At 46.9% G+C, this 25,660-nt stretch overlaps 1 protein-coding gene across 3 annotated transcripts in view; it reads left to right on the top strand.

Annotated features, from left to right (window-relative positions):
* The window catches only part of kcnh3 (potassium voltage-gated channel, subfamily H (eag-related), member 3), a 574,739-nt gene that overhangs the window by 507,545 nt on the left and 41,534 nt on the right, over positions 1-25,660 (top strand). For all 3 annotated transcript variants that reach the window (XR_013547570.1, XM_078404288.1, XM_078404287.1), the window contains exon 11: positions 11,264-11,478. Coding sequence is in view for 2 of the 3 variants with exons in the window: in XM_078404288.1 (XP_078260414.1) it covers positions 11,264-11,478 (215 nt within the window). In the remaining variant the exon portion in view is untranslated. The remainder of the gene's footprint in view (positions 1-11,263; positions 11,479-25,660) is intronic.

Here is a 25,660-nt window from a genome sequence, read left to right as displayed (position 1 = left end):
AAAAGTTTTCTCAAACAAAACGATGATAGCCCAATTAGAGATGTGACACATTTGATCTCCTAATGGAAAATGGGACTGGGCAATTGACTGAAATGTCAGTGGAGGAGTACTTTGGAGACAGTAACAATAATTCTATTAGTTTTTAAATAATAATGAGATTGCGGTAATGTTAGATAGAGCTCTTAGGGCTAGCGGAATCATGGGATATGGGGAGAGGGCAGGAACGGGGTACTGATTGTGGATGATCAGCCATGATCACATTGAATGGCGGTGCTGGCTCGAGGGGCCGAATGGCCTCATCCTGCACGTATTGTCTATGTATCTACGTAAGGTGAATTTTGATGGCATTCAATAGGAACTTGCAAGCGTTGATTGGAGAGGTTGTTTGCAGGAAAGGGGACGCCTGACAAGTGGGAGTTCTTTAATGGTGAGATGGAGTGAGTTTAGGGCCAACATATTCCTTTAAGAATGAAGGGCAAGTCCATGTAGTGTAACTCTACTACACACCAAGATAACATCCCACCCATGCCACGGTGGCAGCGGTAGAGTTGCTGCCTTACAACGCTTGCAGCACCGGAGACCGGGTTCGATCCCGACTATGGGTGCTGTCTTTACGGAGTTTGTACGTTCTCCCCGTGACCTGCGTGGGTTTTCTCCAAGATCATCAGTTTCCTCCCACACTCCAAAGACGTGCAGGTTTGTAGGTTAATTGGCTTGGTAAATGTAAAAACTGTCCCTAGTGGGTGTAGGATAGTGTTAATGTGTGGGGATCACTGGTCGGCGCGGACCCAATGGGCCGAAGGGCTTGTTTCCGCGCTGTATCTCTAACCTAAACTAAACAGTGGGTTGTGTACTGCAGAATTTCCCCAGACTGATGCAGGCAACATATTCACATTTTGCGTTCTGTCACTTGAGTGCTCAGCTGCTGCAGACCTAACTGGTGTAAACAGCCATGAAATAAGGGTCCCTGCAGACAGTACTGTCCAATGACAATGTCTGTCAGGGCAGAGTCCTTCAGAATAAAAGGTCCATGTTGCTGCCGGAACCCTGACGTTGACCATCAAGATATTCTCATGACCAGACGATCATCTCATGATCGCCTCACAATGGGTGTCAGAGGTTATGGGGAGAAGGCAGGTGAATGGGGTTGAGAGGGAGAGATAGACCAGCCATGATTGCATGGCGGAGTAGACATGATGGGCCGAATGGCCAAATTCTGCTCCTTTCACTTATGACCTTATGATTTCATGACCAGTTCCCACATGTAAACTGATGGAGACAAATTTGCTTTGTTCATGATAAGCTTTGTTCATATAATAGGTGCAGGAGGAGGCCATTTGGCCCTTTGTGCCAGAACCGCCATTCATTGTGATCATGGCTGATCATCCACAACCAGTACCCCATTCCTGCCTTCTCCCCATATCCCTTGATTCCGCTAGCCCCGAGAGATCTGTCTAACTCTCTCTTAAATTCATCCAGTGAATTGGCCTCCACTGCTTCTGTGGCAGAGAATTCCACAAGTTCACAACTCTCTGGGTGAAATATTTTTTTCTCACCTCAGTTTTAAATGGCCTCCCCTTTATTCTTAGACTGTGGCCCCTGGTTCTGGACTCCCCCAACATTGGGAACATTTTCCTGCATCTAGCTTGAGCAGACCTTTTATAATTTTATTATTGGAAGCCTTTGTGCACATGTCTGTGCAATTAGTGGCTTCCAGTATTTGCGGGAGCTGGCAAAGCACAATGCCCTGGGTGCCACTATTTCGTCACCAAAAGCAACATTGATGAACTCATTCTTATGCAATTGCAGAGCCAGGGTGACCTTACCAGTGCTCTGGAAAGCTGAAAATTGAAGGATATGAAATAGATCTGTTGGCTTAATCCAGTAACTAGGAAGCTGAATGTCACAACAACCTTGATTTCATGGGGACAGCAACGCAGGCACGTGCGTGTGTCTGAAGGTTATCCACAGAACATCATATTTCTCTCAGTGAACCTCAGCCTGCAAATACATTCTGCATCGGATAAGTAGAAGGCCACAGAAGGCTGTGGAGGCCAAGTCAATGGATATTTTTAAGGCAAAGATAGATAGATTTTTGATAAGTTCATAAGTGATAGGAGCAGAATTAGGCCATTCAGCACCTATTGCTTTGCTCCTGAGATGCTGCCTGTCCCGCTGAATTACATCAGCATTTTGTGTCTATCGTCGGTGTAAACTAGCATCTGCACTTCCTTCCTACAGGGATTCTTGATTACTACGGGTATTAGGGGTTATGGGTAGAAAGCAGGAGAATGGGATTAGGGGGCAAAGATACAGCAGACATGATTGAGTTGACTTGATGGGCCGATTGGCCTAATTCTACTCCTATCACTTATGAACGTATGAACGCCGGCCTGTCGCCGGTTTGTGGTTTGTCCCTCCTCGGACCACTGTCGGTAGGTACTCACCACTGCTGACCGGGAGCACCCCACAAGCCTTGCCATTTCAGAGATGCTCTGACCCAGTCGTCTGGCCATAACAATTTGGCCCTTGTCAAAGTCGCTCAGGTCTTTACTCCTGCCCATTTCTCCTGCATCCAACACATCAACTTCAAGAACTGACTGTTCACTTGCTGCCGAATATATCCCACCCCTTGACAGGTGCCATTGTAACAAGATAATCAATGTTATTCACTTTACCTGTCAGTGGTCATAATGTTTTGGCTCATCAGTGTTCTACTGAGTGAGCATTTCTGTCAGGTCTAGCACAACCTGAAGCTGTCCAGTCAGCCCCAAATCGCCCCCAAAAAAACAAACTTAGTTTCATGTGTTCTGGGCCCCATATAGACTGTTCCCTTAACACCATTGTCTAAACCCCGACTGCCAAGTCATGTAAGTGCCATCAAGAGTGCGTGCACTCGAATAATGACATTATTAGATGCACGCCTGATAATGGGAAAATATCAAGGGTGTTAGTAAGGGTGCAACTGGGCAGTCACGGTGGCGCAGCGGTAGAGTTGCCTTACAGCGAATGCAGCGCCGGAGACCCGGGTTCGATCCCGACTATCCCGGGTGCTGTCTGCACGGAACTTGTACGTTCTCCCCGTGATCTGTGTGGGTTTTCTCCGAGATCTTCGGTTTCCACCCACATTCCAATGACGTACAGGTTTGTAGGTTAATTGGCTTGGTAAATGTAAAAATTGTCCCTAGTGGGTGTACGAAAGTGTTAATGTGTGGGGATCACTGGTCAGCGTGGACCCGGTGGGCCTGTTTCCGTGCTGTATCTCTAAACTAATCCAAACTAAAGTGGAAGTAACCAGTCCAGTTATGCATCTGGTGTGATTTCATCCAGAAATTCTTCACTCCATGTTTTAGCTCACATGTTGCTTAAAAATGAGCTAGGCAATACAATTTCTGGTTATAGAAAAATTAAATTAATAATAAAATAGAGTAAGTTAACAATAAAGAGAAATAATTTAAGGGAAAAGTAACTTGACTTGATATCTACAGTCCCTGAATCCCCACTGATACAAATGCGTTTCAGATTTGTTTTAGTTTAGTTTAGAGATGCAGCATGGAAACAGGCCCTTCGGCCCACCGATTCTGCACTGACCAGCGATCCCCGCATATTAACACTATCTTACACACACACTATGGATAATTTACAATTTACACCTATGCCAGGGCAATTAACCTACTCCAATTAACTGTCTTTGGAGTGTGGGAGGAAACCGAAGCACGGAGAAAACCCACACAGGTCAAGGGGAGAACATACCAACTCCGTACAGACAGCACCCATAGTCAGGATCGAACCCGGGTCTCTGGTGCTCTAAGGCTCTGGTGCTCTACCCGCTACGCCACCGTACCGCCCTACACCGCATTCAGCCTGTTTCACAATCCAAGAGGTGGTTCTTCAGGGAACCACTGTTCATTAAGTTGAGGTGTTCTGCAGTAGACAATGCACACATGGAACTGCATGCTGCTGTTTATGATGGACTATTACACAAGCATGTCACCCTCTGGATTTCCAATCCCCTGCCCCAACAGGTTCCATCTGCCCATCATTCCTCCCTTGTTGGGTTCCACAAAGCACCTTCCTTACTTAAAAGTTACCAAGTGGGGTAATGGGAAGATGGAGAAGGTATACTTTGAAAAGAATGTCGCCTCTTACTTCGGCTAGAAATTCTTCATTGCCAGGAATGCACCATTAAACCTGTGATACACAATAGCCCAACGCATGTTTGTGCAAGAAGCCACTGCTGAACGTTTCCAGTGCTCACGGGACCCAACAAACCTTGCACATGTGACAGATAATCGCAATTACAATCATACTTTATTAGCCAACTATGTTTTGCAACATACGAGGAATTTCATTTTCCATACAGTCACACCAATAAAAACAACAGGACACACAAAATACATTTAACATGAACATCCCCCACAGTGACTCCTCCACATTCCTCACTGTGATGGAAGGTGAAAAAAAGTTCAATCTCTCCCTTCTTTGTCCTCCAGCGGTCGGGGGCCTCGAACCTTCCGTTGACGGGACGATCTTGACTCCCGTAGCTGGCGGTGGGGCTTCCTCGTCGGGGCGATCAAGCTCCTGCATCAGGGGGGATCACAGCTCCCACGCACCGGGCGATCTACCCCATGTCGGGGCCTGTCGAACGTCGTGCAGCTTTTGGAGTTTCCCGACGTCGGTCTCAACCTGAGACTGCGAGCTCCTTCATGTTAAAGTCCGCAGGCCGCAGTTGGAGCGTCGATCCCAGGCAAGGGATCGCATGCTCTGATGGTAAGTTCACGCCCCGCGGTGAGATACAAAGGCCTTACGGCAGAGAGAACTCAAACAAGTGGTAGATCACGGGGCGTTGTGTGTTAACAGTTTGCAGAGAGAGTTGGACCATCAGTTATCATGTGCTCAAGGTCTGTACCACTGGGACTTGTTAATGGCTGCTCAGAAACATCTCTGTCCACAGCAGATAGTTGGTGGGAGATCAGATTTGATGCAGAGATGGGGTGATAAGTGGCTTTGCAGGTTGCAATTGGATCAGGATTTTTACCGCAAGGGACAGTAAGAGCGTAAACTAAAGGAGAGCTTTTTGAGCCATGAACTGTCAAATTTCTTAAAGGAGCAACCCACAATGCAAGCAGTGCTCTCTCTCCCAGCTACTGGTGTTCAATTTTGGGCACCGTGTTATAGGAAAGATGCTGTCAAGCTGGAAAGGGTATAGAGAAGATATACGAGGATGTTGCCAGGACTAGAGGGTGTGAGCTATAGGGAGAGGTTGAGTAGGCTGGGTCTCTATTCCATGGAGCGCGGGAGGACGAGGGGTGATCTTATAGAGGTGTACAAAATCATGAGAGGAATAGATCGGGTTGATGCACAGAGTCTCGAGGACCAGAGGACATAGGTTCAAGGTGAAGGGGAAAAGATTTAATAGGAATCTGAGGGGTAACTTTTTCACACTAAGGGTGGTGGGTGTATGGAACAAGCTGCCAGAGGAGGTAGTTGAGCCTGGGACTATCCCAACGTTTAAGAAACAGTTAGACAGGTACATGGATAGGACAGGTTTGTAGGGATATGGACCAAACGCGGGCAGGTGGAACTAGTGCAGCTGGGACATGTTGGCCGAGTTGTGCCGAAGGGCCTGTTTCCACACTGTATCACTCTGACTCTATGGTGCATGTGGCCATTGAATGAATGATGGATAGGGAGGGGTGGGGGATTGTGCTCCCTACAGTGGGAGAGGCTTGAACAGGCTGGTGAAGAACCCTCCCTGCACACAACTTGCCTTTCACATGAATAGGCCACAGCGACCCTTAAGACCAACAACCAAACTTTCTAGGCAAGAGGTTGTCACGGACGTTCCCAACTACTGTAATTTGCAGAAACCTGCAAGACAAAGATGGCAGTCTACATCACCTGTGTCAACAGCACGCTGCTGTACGGCAGTGAGACATGGACTACATATGCCAGACTGGAGAGAAGACTCAACACTTCCACCTTGGAAGCATCCGCCGTATCCTGGGTATATCCTGGTAAGACAGAGTGTCCAACACCGAGATTTTGTCTCGCGCTGGCCTTCCGAGCCTGGCCTACTCAGGCTGCGGTGGCTGGGCCATGTCCACCACATGGAGGATGGCCGTATTCCAAAAGACATCCTCTATGGAGAGCTGACATCTGGGAGGAGAACCATCGGCCGTCCCCAGCTACTTTACAAGGATGTCTGCAAGAGAGATTTGAAGGTGCTCGACATCGATGTGGAGTCCTGGGAGAGCCTTGCAGCTGACCGCAGGAGGTGGAGAGGTACCCTGAACCAACATCTCAAAACGGGGGAAGAGAAACTGATGAACGCAGCGGCAGACAAGTGGGCACGTAGAAAGGAGCACAGCAACTTCAACAGACCAGAGACCACACACAAACGTGACTTTTGCCACAGAGACTGTCACTCCCACATTGGTCTCTTCCGCCACAAGCAACGCTGCTCTAGCCGAGGTGTGGAGCAAGCAGCCAACTAGGATGCATCACCCATGGTCAGCCATGACCGAGGGGGCCGAAGACAATGCAGGAAAATTCCTATGCCCACTTTGCTTTCTACTGTGAGCTGAAGGAGAATTAAATGATCGTCATTCCTTGAGTGTGGAATTTGGGCACTGGCTGAATGCAGCTGAAAGCAGCAACCTGTTTGATGTGACGGAGAACAGCTTCAGCCGATTAAAATGATGCTGTAGCTGTGAAGCTGAGAAAGACATTGATCCACACCTAAGGTAGACACAAAATGCTGGAGTAACTCAGTCTGATCCATCAGTCTGAAGAAGAGTCATGACCCGAAAAGTCACCCATTCCTTCTCTCCCGAGATGCTGCCTGACCCGCTGAGTTACTCCAGCATTTTGTGTCTACCTTCGATTTAATCCAGCACCTGCAGTTTTTTTTCCTCCACACCTACATGAGCAGAACAGTCAAGGTGAAGTTATACTTCACATTGCAGAAAGTTGGTTTCGTGTAGGCACAGTTTGAATAGCACAGTTAGCAAAACTAACTGTCTGAAGAAGGGTCTCGACCCGAAACGTCACCCATTCCTTTTCTCCAGAGTTGCTGCCTGTCCCTCTGAGTTACTCCAGCTTTTTGTGTCTATCTTTAGTAAAACCTTGTTCCACTTTAATAAGAACCAACATTTTTCTGATCAGTGACGTTGAAATTCTCACCGCAGTAGAATCTTGTTTGTTGAAGCAATTAGGGGGAGTTTAACGCTAGGATAAAGGTGCAAGAATAAATTATTATTCCACTGAAAGGCAGGAGTCTAAGGAGTGCCAAGGCATCGAGAAACAGTGGCGCAGTGGTAGAGTTGTTGCCTCACAAAGCCAGAGACCCGGGTTCCATCCCGACTACGGGTGCTGTCTGTACAGAGTTTGTACGTTCTCCCCGTGACCGTGTGGGTTTTCTCCGGGACCTCCGGTTTCCTCCCACACTCCAAAGATGTACAGGTTTGTAATCTAATCGGCTAGGTAAAATTGTAAGTTGTCACTCGTGTGATTGGATGGTGTTAGTGTGTGGGGATCGCTGGTCGGTGTGGACTTGGTGGGCTGAAGGGCCTGTTTCCGCGCTGTATCTCTAAACTAAACTAAGCTAGACTAAACTAAGCATTATCAGCGGCCACTGGAAGCGAGTATGACTGTCTGTGCGTGACTTTGTTTAACGTGGGGAGACTGGTGCACAGACAGCCACCACACGGCCCTTGACAGATCTGGGTCAGGATCCAGAGGCATGGAGTCCAAGGCGACCGGGGACCCTTTTCTGCTGCAGCCTTCATCCGCTTTCCCAGCCGTTGTGACGCTCCACTAAAGTCAGCCATCATCCTCCGCCTGTTCCACCGTTGAGGTCTTGGTTGGATTGCTCTTTGTCAGGGACCTCCCCCTCGACCTTACCGCCATGGGTGACCCTACCAGGAGCACAGCTCCAGACGGCATCACTCTCAGGATCTCAGGACCCCACAAGCTTCTCCACCACGACAAGGTAACAATCCACGGAGAAGTGAACTAAGCACAGGCAAGATTGCCCTGTGGTATGATTCCTTTTTGGGTTGTGCAAGTGATTGTTCGGACTATATCTCCTCTCGTGGTCAAATTGTGCTGTCATCAGGTTGCTCCTTTGGGAGTGGTGTGAAGGGGTAGTGAGCTCGGAGACACTATAGGGCGGAAGACGGTTTCCGCTTTGGAAACGTTGTTCAAAAATCTAAGAAGTAAATACTAGGAAAGCACCTACAGTATGATGGCAATAGACTTGATGTTTGAATCAATACATCCTCTCTTGTTTTCCCTGTGATTGACTGCACTGGACTTAATTTTACTGCCCTGTTTTGGGATCCATTGCACCAATTCCTATCAATCAGCACTACCTAGCATTAGAAGTGACAGCGAGCAGCAAGACATTGCAGAGAATTGTGGACGCAGCCCAGACCATCACACAAACCATCCTCCCTTCCATTGACTCCATTTATACCTCACGCTGCCTCGGCAAGGCCAGCAGCATCATCAAGGGACCAGTCGCACCCTGGCCACTCCCTCTTCTCCCCTCTCCCATCAGGCAAAATGTATAGAAGTGTGAAAATGCACACCTCCAGAATCAGGGACAGTTTCTTCCCAGCTGTTATCAGGCAACTGAATCATCCTACCACAACCAGAGAGCAGTGCTGAACTACTATCTACCTCTTTGGTGACCCTCGGCCTATCCTTGATCAGACTTTGCTGGCGTAACCTTGCACTAAACTTTATTCCCTTATCATGTATCTATACACTGTAAATGGCTCGATTGTAATCATGAATTGTCTTTCTGTTGACTGGATAGCACGCAACAAAAGCTTTTCACTGTACCTCGGCACACGTGACAACAAACTAAACTGAACTGAACTGAGCAACATTTCAGTCTGAAGAAGTGTCTCAACCCGAAACGTCACTCATTCCTTCTCTCCAGAGATGCTGCATTTCAACAAAACCACTCACGCTAGGTGGTAATGCAGTGACTTGACATATCAAATCCTGACATCCCATCATCAAAACCATACTGAATGCAAGTTATTCAAGCATGCTGTGGCCATTCTGCATTATAAAGACATGCCAGAACCTGCAGATAGACACATAAAGCTGGAGTAAGTCAGCAGGTCTGACAGCATCTCTGGAGAGAAGGAATAGATTCAGGGGAAAGGGAAACGAGAGATATAAATGGCGCAAAGAACAAATGAACAAAAGATAAGCAACGATGATCAAGGAAAGGTGAAGCCGACAATAGTCCATTGTTGGCCGTGGGGAAGGTGATAACAAGTTTTACAGACAGTGAAACTCAACAGGATGACAGTGAAACTAGTACGATGGGAGGGATGGAGAGAGAGGGGATGCAATGTTTACTTGAAGTTAGAGAAATCAATATTCAACCCAATATTGGGCTGTAAGCTGCCCAAGCAAAATATGAGATGCTGTTCCTCCAATTTGCGTCTTGCCTCACTCTGACAGTGGAGGAAGCCTTGGATGGAAAGGTCATTGTGGGAATGGGAAGGGGAATTAAAGTGTTTGGCAACCGGGAGATAATGTAGGCCAAGGCATCCCTTGGACTTGCACTTCCCCGGATGGCCTTCTACTCTAAATCTTTTCATTTCTAACTGCTGGAGTGATATCAACTTTTCCACTCCCCTTACCTACTCAAATCTCGCCCCCCCTGAACGTACAACCCTCCACTCCCTCTGCGGCAACCCCGACATTATCATCAAACACGCCGACAAGGGAGGTGCTGCGGTTGTCTGGCGCGCTGACCTCTAACCTAACCACTGAGGCCAGGCGACAACTCTCAGACACCTCCTCCTACTTTTCCTTGGACCATGACCCCACAGCTGAGCACCAGGCCTTCATCTCACACACCATTATTGATTTCACCACTTCGGCCTTCCACAGCCTCCAACCTTATCGTTTCCCAGCCCCACACAGCCCGTTTTTACCCTTTCCCCAAAATCCACAAACACAACTGCCCAGGCAGACCCGTAGTTTCTGCCTATTCCTGTCCCACGGAAATGATTTCCACGTACCTCGACTCCATCCTATCCCCCCATGTCCAATCCCTCCCTACCTACATCCAAGACACCTCACACGCCCTTCGTCTCTTCAGTGACTTCCGTTTTCCAAGTCCCCACTCCCTGATCTTTACTATGGATGTCCAGTCACTCTACACCTCCATCTCCCACCCTCTCTGGAGGAGATGTTTTTGGACCCTTAATTAATCTGACGAAAGGTTCTGACCTGAAACGTCACCCATCCATGTCCTCGAGAGATGCTGCCTGACTCACTGTTACTCCTGCGCTTTGTGTCTTTCCTTGTAAACTACCATCTGCCGTTACTTGCATCTGCAATGAACGTTCACCAGTTTGATAACTTGTACTGTTATCATGTTATGTAGACTGAGTCTGTACTGCCTTGAATTTCGGTGAATGAGAGATGATCTTACGGAAGTATGCAAAGTTTATTCGGGGCTGTACAGGTTAGATGTGGAAATGATGTTTCCCCCATGCTGGAGTGCCTAGAACTGTGGGTTCTAGAGTCATAGAGAGTCACAGAGTCATAGAGTGATACAGCGTGGAAACAGGCCCATCAGCCCAGCTCGCCCACACCGGCCAACAATGTCCCAGCTGCACTAGTCCCACCTGCCCGCGCTTTGTCCATAAGCCTCCAAACCTGTCCTATCCATGTACCTGTCCAACTGTTTCTTAAACAATGGGATAGTCCCAGCCTCAACCACCTCCTCTGGCAGCTTGTTCCATACACCCACCACACTCTGTGTAAAAAAGTTACCCCTCGGATTCCTATTAAATCTTTTCCCCTTCACCTTGAACCTATGTCCTCCGGTCCTCGATTCCCCTACTCTGGGTAAAAGACTGCATCTACCTGATCTATTCCTCTCATGATTTTGTACACCTCTATAAGATCTCCCCTCATCCTCCTGCGCTCCATGGAATAGAGACCCAGCCTACTCAACCTCTCCCTATAGCTCACACCCTCTAGTCCTGGCAACATCCTCGTAAATCTTTTCTGAGCCATTTCGAGCTTGACAATATCTTTCCCGCGAGAAGGGTTTAGCTTCAAAATAAGGTTTGGCTATTTCACATCAAGATGGAATGAAACGCAGACTCTAATGGCCTCCTTCTGCACCTATTTTCCATGTTTCTGTATTTCTCTGTTTCTCTGTTTCCTTTGTGGGTCTCTGCAACATTCTACTGACTTGGAGTTTCTTTTTCTTGCCCAGGAAAAGGCGATTTGATTGGCTGCGACTTCCTGGGCAAGGACCAGGTGATTAAGACTAATGCCAATGTGAAGGCGCTGACCTACTGCGACCTGCAGTACATCATCCTGAAGGGTTTGCGGGAGGTGCTCGAGCTGTATCCAGAATATGCACAGAAATTCATTGAAGATATCCAACATGACCTGACCTACAACCTGCGAGAAGGCAGTGACTCTGATGTAAGTCAAAAACTTCAAATTACCACAGACAAACAAAATAATGTTTCTCAAAGCTATGCCAGTCCATAATTTATCAAATAAATATGAATTCCTGAGCTTATGTGTGGCTTGGTGGGTACATAAAAATTGTGTGGTGCACTCAGAGTTTGTGTTGAGTTATGTCGAAGGGAACTGCAGATGCCGGTTTAAACCGAAGATGGACACAAAATGCTGGCGTAACTCAGTGGGACAGGCAGCATCTCTGGAGAGAAGGAATGGGTGACGTTTCAGGTTGAGTCTGAAGAAGGGCCTCGACCCGAAACATCACCCATTCCTTCTCTCCAGAGATGCTGCCTGTCCCGCTGAGTTACTCCAGCATTTTGTGTCTATCTTTGTTTGTGTTGTGTTTGATTCGAGTTTTGATAAACTCTAGGATGCCATTTGTGACCATTGATTGGATGTGATCTTGAGCATTTTTAATGATAGCAAGCTTCTGTCCTCATACCTTCTATTCATACCTTTGAGCACCCCCTCATCATACTTCCATTTACAATGATACCAGATACCTACATTCTACAGTGCACCTGGTCACCTGATATATTCAGCTGGCTTTGCCTGGAGGATGAAGATGATTGATAAGGGTAAGGCAGTAGATGTTGTCCTCATGGACTTTAGTAAGACCTTTGACAAAGTCCCTCATGGCTGGCTGACCCAGAAGAATAAGTTGCATGGGATCCATGGTGACCTAGTAGTTTGGACTATTAGTAGTCTGGATTCAGAAATGGTTTACCCATAGATAGGTTTGCCAACTGTCCCACATGAGCCGGAACATCCCGTATATTGGGCTAAATTAGTTTGTCCCGTATGGGACCGCCCTTGTCCCGTATTAGGCCCGGGAGCTGCTGGACACTATAGGCCCAGAGGCTGCTGTAGGCCCGGAGGCCCAGGCGCCGCCTAATGGAGGTTGCATAGCAACCCGCCCCCCGGCCCGGATGGAGCGGGAGTGCGTGGCCGCTGGCTGGGTGAGGTCACATGGGGCGCGGGGCGGTGACGTCACCTTTTGTCCCTTATTTGGGAGTGAGATAGTTGGCAACCCTAGTGAGAAGCCATTTGGTATGTTTGCCTCCATCAGTCAGAGCATCGAGTATAAGAGTCCAGAAGTCATGGACAAGCTTTGTATAACTTTGATAGACACAAAATGCTGGAGTATCTCAGCAGGACACGCAGCCTCTCTGGAGAACATGGATAGGTGACGTTTCACAGAGTGCTGGAGTAACTCAGCGGGCCAGGCAGCATCTCTGGAGAGAAGGAATGGGTGACGTTTCGGGTCGAGACTGAAGAAGAGTCTCCAGCTTTTTGTGTCTATCTTCGGTTTAAACCTGCATCTGCGGTTCCTTCATAAAGTTTTTGTAAAACTTTGGTTCGGCTGCATTTGGAGTATTGTGTACAGTTCTTGTCACCCAATTCCAAGAAGGATGCCGAGATCTTCGATTTTCTCCCACACTCCAAGAAGGATGCAGTGGATTTGGTGAGGGCACAGAACTAGTTTACCAGCATGCTGCTTAGATTAAAGGATGCTGGCTGTTAGAAGTTAGACAAACTTGAATTGTTTCCCTGGAATGTCAGGGTCTGAGGGGAGATGGAGATTTCTAAAATTACACGGTGGTGCAGCGGTAGAGTTGCTGCCTTACAGCGAATGCAGCGCCGGAGACCCGGGTTCCATCCCGACTATGGGTGCTGTCTGTACGGAGTTTGTACGTTATCCCAGTGACCTGCGTGGGTTTTCTCCGAGATCTTCGATTTTCTCCCACACTCCAAAGATGTACACGTTTGTAGGTTAATTGGCTTGGTAAATGTAAAAAATAATTGTCCCAAGTGGGTGTAGAATAGTGTTAATGTGTGGGGATCGCTGGTCGGTGTGGAACTCGGTGGGCCGAAGGGCCTGTTTCCATGCTATATCTCTAAACTAAACTAAACTACACGAGGTATAGATAGGATAGAACATCAGAACCTGGAAATGTCAAAGACCAGTGGGCATTGCTTTAAGGTAAGAGGGAGAAAGTTTAAAGGAGATATGTGGGACAAGATTTTTACACAGAGGGTGGTGGGTGCCTGGAAGGCGTTGCTGGGGCTGATAGTGGCACTTAAGTGGCCTTTAGATAGACACCAGAATGTGGGAATGGGGAATATGTATTATATGCAGGCAAAAGAGATCAGTTTCATTTGACCATGTTCAGCACAGATATCGAGGGCTGAAGGGGTATTTAGTTTTAGTTTGGTTTCAAGATGCGGCGCGGAAATAGGCCCTTCTGCCCACCGGGTCCGTGCCAACCAGCGATCCCCGCACATTAACACTATCCTACACCCACTTGGGACAATTTTTACATTTACCAAGCCAATTAACCTGCAAACCTGCACGTTTTTGGAGTGTGGGAGGAAACCGAAGATCTCAGAGAAAACCCACGCAGGTCACGGGGAGAACGTACAAACTCCGTACAGACAGCACCCATAGTCGGGATTGATCCCAGGTCTCCGGCGCTGCATTCGCTGTAAGGCAGCAACTCTACCGCTGCGCCACCGTGACCGCCCCAGGTGTTGCTGAGTTGTTTGTTCTGAGTTCTATGCTCCTTGACTGTCACAGTTGCCGTTCTAATCAATAGCCGTCTTTGATGACATAGGTGTGTTTGTGTGATTTCAATTGACACATTTTGCTTGTTAAATCAATCAAAGAATGGTGGCTCTGTGATGTCAATGTAGGACACAATAGAGTGTGGATGCAAGGAACTGCAAATGCTGGCTTACAAAAAAAGACACAAAGTGCTGGCGTTTCATGGCTTGTCAGGCAGCATCACTGGAGAACATGGATAGGTGACGTTTCATAGAGTGCTGGAGTAACTCAGCGGGTCAGGCAGCATCACTGGAGAACATGGATAGGTGACGTTTCATAGAGTGCTGGAGTAACTCAGCGGGTCAGGCAGCATCTGTGGAGAACATGGATAGGTGACGTTTCACAGAGTGCTGGAGAAACTCAGCGGGTCAGGCAGCATCATTGGAGAACATGGATAGGTGACGTTTCATAGAGTGCTGGAGTAACTCAGCGGGTCAGGCAGCATCATTGGAGAACATGGATAGGTGACGTTTCATAGAGTGCTGGAGTAACTCAGCGGGTCAGGCAGCATCTGTGGAGAACATGGATAGGTGACGTTTTGGGCCAGGGTCCTTCTTCAGTCTTTCTTCAAGAACCCATTATAAACGTGTTGCAGACTGGTGATAGCTCTGTGGCAATGGTTCCAATTGACTGTAACTTCTATCAGAGGTATTTATTTCACAAAATGCTGGAGTAACTCAGCAGGTCAGGCAGCATCTCAGGAGAGAAGGAATGGGTGAGACCCTTCTTCAGACTGATCTGTCAATGTCATTTTGTTTTCAGTAATTCAAGTCCTTCCCTGGTTGTGTATTAGTTGATGAATGCATGTTCACAATGATGATCGGTGAACATGATTTGCTTCCACACTTCTGGCTCATCCTGTTAATTTCTCGCAGGGTTTATTGCTAAAAATAGCAGTCTTCAGAAGATTCATGGTTAATGAATTATTCGCGGAAAGTCATAACAGGGAGACAGCAAAAACACGTGAGCCTGTAAAGCATCATTACTGCTTTAGAACTTCCTAAGATAGACACAAAATGCTGGAGTAACTCAGCGGGACAGGCTGCATCTCTGGAGAAAAGGAATGGGTGACGTTTCGGGTCGAGACCCTTCTTCAGACTTCCTAAAGTATTTACAGTTGGTCCCGTGAAGTATAGCCACGATGGTATGTAAAAGATGTGAGGATGGGTTGTCAGGGGTTACGGGGAGAAGGCAGGAGAATGGAGTTAGGAGGGAGAGATAGTACAGCCATGATTGAATGGCGGAGTAGACTTGATGGGCTGAATGGTCTAATCCTGCTCCTATCACATAGCGTTATAACCTTTTGATAGCTAGACTCTTATCACTAACTAGCTTAAAGATCCCTGGATTTGATTCTGATCCTCAGTGCTGTCCCCTGCTGACAAGCTTCCCACCATAACCACATCTCGGCTCAAGTGAACAATAGTTTTTTGTGAATGATGTGGGGTGGGCCTGACATTGACATCAATGTGGTCCAGCCCTCTAGAGCGGACATGTAAATTCACTTTGCCTCCCCGCCTGTACATTTCAGAAAAACACTTCTCTATGATCAAGCTGTAAATTTCATCCTTTCTGATCGTTCCCCTCCTGGATCAGCTTCCATTCCTTACATTGAGAATTACCAAGGGTTACTCCTCTAAAGAAGGGACTCGACCCAAAACGTCACCTATTCCTTTTCTCCAGAGGTGCTGTCTGACCCGCTGAATTACTCCAGCTTTTTGTGTCTATGTTCTTTGTCAATGATACCATGTGAATTCAAATTGTTATTGGGCTATCCCCTTCCATGCCAGAGAGAAGAAGACAAAAATAGAATAATAGAAACCCATGGACGATAAGAGGTTGCTGAAGCCATTCATTACTGACAAAGCTGCTTGGCATACAATATATAATCGGCGAGAGGCTGTAATGGTGCTGGAACCAGGAAAGACAATTCTGAAGGACTTTCTTCTAATTGGTCTGAGGGTTTCGAAGGGAACTGAAGTGTGCTGAATTTAGAAATCTATAATTGCACAGTGCCAGCGATTTTACTGCTGGGAGTTTGAAAGGTATTTCTGTTTCAAATGCGATCTGACAGGCCGTTTCTAATAATAAGTGGCGCAGCCTAAAATAACATCAGCTTGTCCCGGAGCTTTGCAAATCTCTCGGGGACTTCGGCAATAAACGCAGAGCTAAAAATAGCAGCGCGCACACACTCCACACACTGTAGGCCCATCAATAACACTGACAGGGCTGCTGGCTTCTCCACAATTGCTTCCACAGCGTGGAAGAGAAAAAAAACGATTTGCAGATTCCTGTAATTACCTCCCAGGTGATATATTGCAGTGCAAAAAACGAGAGAGGAGTGCCCTTAATAATTCAGTGAAACCCTTTACTGGTTTTTAAAGTGTCTGACGGATTCATGACTGCGCATAAATTGAAGTCTGCTTGTTCACAAAGATGGTCCTCAAAGTGTCTTTTTAGCTTCAGGCTTGTACTCCAGAACTCCAGAAGGGATTGCTGCAGCTAAAAATAGCAGTTCGCAGTCTAAATAGGTTCAAGATTTATGAATTATTCACCGTGCTTCTTTATAAATACATTGCAGGCTCAAATAAGTGCCTTCAATATGGCTCCTTTATATCTCTGCCCGAAATTCAACAAATGACGTTCCTGGCAGAAATCCCTGAATGACTTAATATTTCCAGAAAGTTATCTTCATTGACAGGCGGTGCTGTCTTTCATATTTGGGATTAAAAGGTAACATTATTCATCCCTTCACATGATGTAATTTTAACCTGCAAGTGAAGGTCGGCTGTTACCGATACATTCACATCTCACAAGGCATTATCTAGTTAAACCCAGCTGAAGATGGCTGTGTTTTTTAATTTGTTGGACAGATTATTAATTTTGTGATCCTAAAAATTCGATCACCAGCCAACTGGTTTACAGATATGGGAAAGGAGCCTACAGATCTAAATAGAGTGCATGCCGAAGATAGACACAAAATGCTGGAGTAACTCAGGCAGCATCTCTGGAGAGAAGGAATGGGTGACGTTTTGGGTCGAGACCCTTGTTCAGACAAGAAGTGATTTGCAAGTCAAATCGATAGTAAAGAAGGCAAACGCAATGCTAGCATTTATTTCAAGAGGGCAAGTATACAAAACCAGGGATGTAATGCTGAGGCTCTGTAAGGCGCTAGTCAGGCTGCATTTGGAATAGTGTGAGCTATTTTGGGCCCCATATCTGGGGAAGGATGTGCTGGCTCTGGAGAGGGTCCAGAGGAGGTTTACAAGAATGATCCCTGGAATGATGAGTGTTTGTCAGCACTGGGCCTGTACTCGCTGGAGTTTAGAAGGATGAAGGGGGACCTCATTGAAACTTACCGAATAGTGAAAGGCCTGGATAGCGTCGATGTGGAGAGGATGTTTCCACTAGTGGGAGAGTCTAGGGCTAGAGTTCATAGCCTCAGAATTAAAGGATGTTTCTTTAGGAAGATGAGAAGGAATTTCTTTAGTCAGAGGGTGGTAAATGTGTGGAATTCTTTGCCACAGAAGGCTATGGTGGCCAAGTCAATGGATATTTTTAAAGCAGAGATAGATTCTTGATTAGTACGGATGTCAAGGGTTATGGGGAGAAGGCAGGAGAATGGGGTTAGGAGGGAGAGATAGATCAGCCATGATTGAATGGCGGAGTAGACTTGATGGGCCGAATGGCCTAATTCTGCTTCGATCAATTATTTTCTGTTCTACGCTGTTATCAGGAAGGTCACAAAGGCAATGCAGAGGAATATGTCTCCTGGCCACACAACAGTGTAAATGTGCACCAGCCTTTTAACATTTGCAAGCCTTGCCTCTGGGTAAGGTGTCCAATACAATCTCCCTACCTATGACCTTCACCACCAAGAGAACCAAGGGGTTGGGCCGAGGATGTCCTGGTTGGGCTGCTCCTGGGCCTGGCCAAGCTGGCCATCCGTGAGTCACGGCGCCAGGCGGAAGAGGGCTCTGCCTGAGCCAGCTGCCTGCCCCTTTTCCGGGGTTATGTCCGTGCCCGGGTGGTGTTGGAGAGGGACCACGCGCTGTCCACGGGCACCCTGGGGGATTTCAGGGACCGCTGGGCACCGCGGGGGGTGGATGCATCCTGGGCAAGGAGTGTATGATAGTTGTAGAATAGTTTATTATTTGTCTTGTATTATGGTGGTGGGTTCTGCTTTGGTTTTATTGTATATATTATTTTAATATTTGAATAAATATTTTTGATGAATAAAAAAGAGAACCAAGGGATAGGGAAGAGCAGGCATAGGGAACAGCGCCACCTGCAGGTTCTCCTCTGTGTGGCGCACCAGTTTCAGTTTCGTTTATTGTCATGTGTACCGATGTACAGTGAAAAGCTTTTTGTTGCGTGCTAACCAGTCAGTAGAAAGACAATACATGATTACAGTGTATAGATACATGATAAGTGTAATGGCAGTTTCTGTACCTTCTCAAAGTCCAACTGCTTGGGGATGGGGTGGAGGTATAACTTACACACACACCGCACTCTGAGATAGCAAAAACGAATCTTCCAAACGCTGTCTCTTGATTATTTGGTCTTTATTAAAGTAGCACAAATCAAAAGAGTAACTCATAACTTTTCGTTCTTATCAACTATTTCTTCTTCAAACAATACAGTCAAGATCGTGTAGTCGTTACCGTGTGGTCGTGGTAAAAAACTATATTCTCTCCATCCTCCGAGACTAAACTGACCCCCAGTCTCTGTGGCTACGCTAGCCTCCTCAGATGTGGACACTCCTCATGAAGTATCAAATCACACCCACAAGCACGCAAAAAAGACAGAAGCTAGAAATATTAAACATGGCCATAATACAATGACAGTAACTAATTTAAACGTAAATGGCTCTTACAATAAGGGATAAGGGAATAACGTTTAGATCCTGACTTGGAAATATGTTACCACTCCTTCATTGTCAATGGGTGTAAATCCTGGACCTCCTTGTCCAGCAGCCCTCAGGGAGCACCATCCGCAGAGGAAGCACAGTGGCCCCAGCACCAGATTCACAGCGCAAACGTGGATTGTCAATTAATGCTGGCCTTACCGGCGGGCAATCACGGTGGCGCAGCGGTAGAGTTGCTGCTTTACAGCGAATGCAGCGCGGGAGACCCGAGTTCCATCCCGACTACGGGTGCTGTCTGTACGGAGTTTGTACATTTTCCCCGTGACCTGCGTGGGTTTTCACCGAGATCTTCCACACTCCAAAGACGTGCAGGTTTGTAGGTTAATTGGCTTGGTAAATGTAAAAATTGTCCCTAGTGGGTGTAGGGTGGTGTTAATGTGCGGGGATCGCTGGTCGGCGCAGACCGGTGGGCTGAAGGGCCTGTTTCCGTGCTGCATCTCTAAACTTACCAAAATTGCCCTCGTCTGTAATAGTCACTTGAATTTAGAAGGATGAGAGGGGATTTTATAGAAACATATAAAATTATTAAGGGATTTGATCGGCTAGATGCAGGAAAAATGTTCCCCATGTTGGAGGAGTCCAGAACCAGGGGCCACAGTCTCAGAATAAAGGGGAGGCCATTTAAAACTGAGGTGAGAAAAAACTTCCCCAGTAATGTGAGCTGTATGGTTAACCACATTATAACCTACTCAACTTCCTTATAATTCTCAAAATTCCCCACAACAAGCTGCAACAGACAGAGAGCATGATTAGCTTAGAAGATTTTTAGACACGTGTTTCTTGAATTTCTACCCAGCTTATAGCAGTCAGTGGGAAAAAACTTTTTCACCCAGAGAGTTGTGAACTTGTGGAATTCTCTGCCACAGAAAGCATAGGAGGCCAATTCACTGGGTGACTTTAAAAGAGAGTTAGATAGAGCTCTAGGGGCTAGCGGAATCGAGGGATATGGGGAGACAGCAGGCACGGGTTATTGATTGTGGATGATCAGCCATTATCACAATAAATGGCGGTGCTGGCTCAAAGGACCAAATTTCCTCCGCCTGCACCTATTTTCTATGTTTCTATGACCTAAGAGCTCTTGACATGAACAATTCCTCATGACCCCACCCGTACCACTATCATTTTGGCTGCAACTGTCTAATTTGGTCAAATGGCCTCCTCCTCCTCCTATGTTTTTCTATGTTTCTTTCCTTGACTTCAGCCTGGTAGATCATGCTTTACTAGAGATTTTGACATCCATATCAAGTCAAAGAATAATTCCGCCAACAATTTGAAGACAGACACAAAAAGCTGAAGTAACTCAGCGAGTCAGATAGCATCTCTGGAGAAATGGAATAGGTGATGTTTCGGGTCGAAACTAAAGAAGGGTCTCAACCCGAAACGGCAGTCTGAAGAACGGTCTTGACCCGAAAAGTCATCCATTCCTTCTCTCCAGAGATGCTGCCTGTCCCGCTGAGTTACTCCACCTTTTTGTGTCTACCTTCAGTTTAAACCAGCATCTGCACTTCCTTCCTACACAATTTTTTTTTTCATTTCTGTAAAACAGTTAAGATAGAAACTTAGAAACATAGAAAATAGGTGCAGGAGGAAGTCATTTGGCCCTTTGAGCCAGCACCGCCATTCATTGTGATGTTGGCATTCATAGCAAGAGGATTTGAGTTTAGGAGCAGGGAGGTTCTACTGCAGTTGTACAGGGCCTTGGTGAGACCGCACCTGGAGTATTGTGTGCAGTTTTGGTCTCCTAATCTGAGGAAAGGCGTTCTTGCCTTAGAGGGAGTACAGAGAAGGTTCACTGGATTGATCCCTGGGATGGCGGGACTTTCATATAAAGAAAGACTGGATAGACTAGGCTTGTACTCGCTGGAATTTAGAAGACTGAGGGGGGATCTTATTGAAACATATAAAATTCTTAAGGGGTTGGAGAGGCTAGATGCGGGAAGATTGTTCCCGATGTTGGGGGAGTCCAGAACCAGGGGTCACAGCTTAAGGATAAGGGGGAAGTCTTTTAGGACCGAGATGAGAAAACATTTCTTCACACAGAGAGTGGTGAGTCTGTGGAATTCTCTGCCACAGAAGGTAGTTGAGGCCAGTTCATTGGCTATATTTAAGAGGGAGTTGGATGTGGCCCTTTTTGCTAAAGGGATCAGGGGGTATGGAGAGAAGGCAGGTACAGGTTACTGAGTTGGATGATCAGCCATGATCATATTGAATGGCGGTGCAGGCTCGAAGGGCCGAATGGCCTACTCCTGCACCTATTTTCAATGTTTCTATGTTTCTATTAGGCTCGAGGTGTGCTGTAGGCCCAGACAGTGTAGGTCCGGACAGTGTAGGCCCAGACAGTGTAGGCCCGGACTGTGTAGGTCCGGACAGTGTAGGTCTGGGGGCACGGGCGCCGCCTAACGGAGGTTATGTAGCAACCCGCCTCCCGGCCCGGGCGGCCTCCGTTGGTGGAACGGGAGCACGTGGCCGCAGGCTGGGTGAGGTCACGTGGGGCGCGGGACGGTGACATTGCCTTGTCCCTTATTTGGGAGTGAGATAGTTGGCACCCCTAGGTAGCAGTGAGATGAGAACATGGCCAGGGGCTGTGGGCCTTTGATGATATTGGCCGCCTTTTTGAGGCAGTGCCTACTGTAGATGGTGTAGAAGGCAATAGCAGGTATAGTGACTGACCAGGCATTGTCGACCACTTTCTGCAGCCTTCTTTGTACCTGGGCATTTGGGTTATTGAACCAAGCTACGATGCAATCAGTCAGTATGCTCTCTACTGAACAAATAAAATCCTTCCTTGTAAACAAAATCTGCCCACAGATTATTCAAATCAAAAACTGCATCGATTCAATATTAAGAAGCACAATATTTATAGAGTCATACAGTGTGGAAACAGGTCCTTGTGCCCAACTTGCCCACACCGGCCAACATGTCCCAGCTACACTAGTCCCACCTGCCTGCCCCTCGGTCCTTGGTCCATGTCCCTCCAAACCTATCCTATCCATGTACCTGTAATATTAGCAATATTTGTAGTAAAGAGTTTGGCACACTTGTGCAAAGTTTAATATTTCTCTGCTTTAATTACATTTGCGGGAAAGAAAATGGGGAAAAATGTGGCCCTCTTTGTGTGATGAATGCTGGCTGAGGCTAAGTGTGCCATTATATTGAGAGAGAGTATCTAACTATACAGTGCCTGACCTTCCCGAATCTCTGATGTTGATACTGAATGCTCAAAATGGAAAAATATTTCATCCCAACCACTTTGATGTGCAGCGGGGAAAAAAATCAATTTAGAAATAAATCATAGTTGCCTCATTGTGCTGAGCCCTTTGTCAAGTAGCTCATATAAATTGTCTTTGCTTCAGTGAATCTGCTTCTTTAACCCAAAATCTGAGGCAACAGATTGTAAACAGGATGAGAAGGAACCTGATGAGATGGGTGCAGGCGAGACCCTGCACTAGATCAAACGCACGAGGAAAGGAGAGGCCAAAGTAGCAGAGGACAGCCACAAAATACCGGAGTAACTCAGCCGGTCAGATAGAATCTCTGGGGAGAAGGAATGGGTGACATTTCAGGTCGAGATCCTTCTTCAGACTGAAAGTCACGGGAAGTATTCCACTGGGTGGCGCCGTGATGGCAGCCTCGCCTGCAATCTGCTCTCCCTTTTGTCCTTGTTTTGTTATTTTTGGTAAGTTTAAAAAGTTTGTGTTAATGTTTTCTGGTTTGTTTTATGTGGGGGGTGGGGGAGGGGGTCAGTGAAAACAGTTTTTCAATTTCTTACCTTGCCGGAGATGCGATTGTTTTCCGGGTCGTATCTCCGGTCGCTCTGTGGCCTAACATCATGGAGCTGGCGGCTTTGCCTGGGCCTGACTTTGAGCCACTTTGAGCATGGACTTACCATCTGAGCGTGCGATTCTTTGCCTGGGATCAACAGTCCAACTGCGGCCTGCAGACTTTAACATCAAGGAGCTCGCAGTCTCGGGTTGAGACCGAAGTCGGGAGGCCCCAAGTCGCACGAGGTTCGACAAGCCCAGACCCGGGGTTGATCGCCCGGCATGAGGGAGCTGAGATTCCCCACCGATGCAGGAGCTTGATCGCCCCGACGAGGAAGGCCCACCGCCGGCTACAGGAGTCAAGATCATCCCGTCAACGGAAGGTTAGAGGCCCCCGACCGCTGGAGGACAAAGAAGGGAGAGATTGAACTTTTTTTCACCTTCCATCACAGTGAGGAATGTGGAGAAGTCACTGTGGTGGATGTTCATGTTAAAATGTATTTTGTGTGTCCTGTTGCTTTTTATTGGTATGACTGTACGGCAAATGACATTCCTCGTATGTTGCAAAACATATTTGGCTAATAAAGTATGATTATGATGATTGTGAAAGGGAAACGAGATATAGACGGCGATGTTGAGAGATATAAACAATGAATGGTAACGGAAACAGGCCATTGTAAGCTGTTTGTAGGGTATAAATGAGAAGCTGGTGTGACTTGGGTGGGGGAGGGATAGAGAGAGAGGGAATGCCGCGGCTGCCTGAAGTGAGAGAAATCACTGGGCTGTGAGCTGTGAGATGCTGTTCCTCCAATTTGCATTTAGCCTCACTCTGACCATGGAGGAGGCCGAGGACAGAAAGGTTTGGTGGGAATGGGAAGGAGAATTAAAATGTTTGGCAACTGGATATGGATTGAAAAGGGGCATTTGCTTAAAAGCTGCCACTTCCTTTGCATTTTATAACTTCATAGCACAGAAGTGCCTCAGTCATTCTGTGTTAGTGAGTGGAATTAATCAGCCACAAGCACACGGTTTCCTCAAAGATACGAGTTGCATATTAATGAGAAATAAACTCCTCACTAGTTGAGTTTAGTCTATTGTCACGCCTACTGAGGTACAGTGAAAAGCTTTTGTTGCGTGCTAACCATTAAAATCAGATGCTGCAACCAAAGAGAACTGGAGGTGATTTTATTAGCTGTGTGTCTCCACCAGAGACACAGACAATCTGCTCACCCTCATCTCTCTGATTTTCTAAGGTTGGCACAAAATGCTGGAGTAACTCAGCGGGACAGGCAGCATCTCTGGAGAGAAGGAATGGGTGACGTTTCGGATCGAGACCCTTCTTCAGATTCTCTGATTTTATGCCTAGGACATGGGACTGTTCAAAATATAGCAACTGCTCAATAGATTTCAGAGACATCATATTAATAATGATTCATTCTCTGCTCTGTAATGACTGGAGAGCAGCCACAGAAAATATGTGCCCTGATAGTGTGGCACGGTGGCGCAGCCGTAGAGTTGCTGCCTTATAGCGAATGCAGCGCCGGAGACCCGGGTTCCACCCCGACCACGGGTGCTGTCTGTACGGAGTTTGTACGTTCTCCCCGTGACCTGCGTGGGTTTTCTCCGAGATCTTCGGTTTCCTCCCACACTCCAAAGACGCACAGGTTTGTAGGTTAATTGGCTTGGTAAATGTAAAAATAATCTCTAGTGGGTGTAGGATGGTGTTAATGTGTGGGGATCGCTGGGCGGCCCCGAAAGGGCCTGTTTCCGCGCTGTATCTTTAAACTAAACAAAACTAGTTACCTTTAGCAAACATTAAATACATTAAAATGAAATGTCTTATTTAGCACTATTCCACACAATCGGCCACAGTTCCCCTGGTAATCAAGGTTGACATTTTGTTAAATGGCCTAGAAATCAGTTTGTGCAGAGCTCTTAAAGCAAAATGTTTGAAAAATGGACATTTCCCTACGTGAAACATGATAATGACTGGATTTGAGTCATCGAGTCATGGAGTGGAAAGAGGCCCTTCGGCCCAACTCGCCCACACCGACCAACATGTCCCAGCTACACTAGTCCCACATGCCTGCGCTTGGTCCATATCCCTCCAAATCTGTCCTATCCATGTACCTATCTAACTGTCTCTTAAATGTTGGGATAGTCCCTGCATCAACTACCTCCTCTGGCATACACCCACCACCCTTTGTGTGAAAATGTTACCCCTCAGATTCCTATTAAATCTTTTCCCCATCTTGTGCGCCATCCCAGAAATGTGCCCAGGCATTTTCTTGGCAGTCTGGCATGATTTGCAGTATGTGCTTGAAGAGCAACAGATTGCAAAGTCTTCTGTGCAATGATATATTTGGACATTGCTGGAGGAATTAGTCAACAGTGCCTGGGCGTCCATCATAGGGAAAGCCTTGGGCCAACAAGGTTTCATTACTGCTACTTTGAGCAGAATGGCAAGGAGCTGTGAGGAGACTGCAAAATGATTTACACACTTTAAAGGAATGGGCTGGAGGTGTCAGTAGGGACCAAAATGGAGTTATTCACCAGTACAATAAATAATAGAACCGACTATTTTACAATAGTGACAAATAATTGGATATTGTTGCACTGGAAATCTGTGTGTGCCAGTTCATTGGACAGAGAAATATATAACATATAACATATAACAACTACAGCATGGAAACAGGCCTGTCCGGCCCTACCAGTCCACGCCGACCATTCTCCCTGACCTAGTCTCATCTACCTGCACTCAGACCATAACCCTCCAATCCCCTCCTATCCATATACCTATCCAATTTACTCTTAAATAATAAAATCGAGCCAGCCTCCACCACTTCC

The sequence above is a fragment of the Rhinoraja longicauda genome, chromosome 8 (assembly GCF_053455715.1).
Source record: "Rhinoraja longicauda isolate Sanriku21f chromosome 8, sRhiLon1.1, whole genome shotgun sequence".
NCBI lineage: Eukaryota > Metazoa > Chordata > Chondrichthyes > Rajiformes > Arhynchobatidae > Rhinoraja > Rhinoraja longicauda.
The sequence above is the reverse complement of the archived record's forward strand: the minus strand, read 5'-3'. Positions and strand labels throughout refer to the sequence as shown.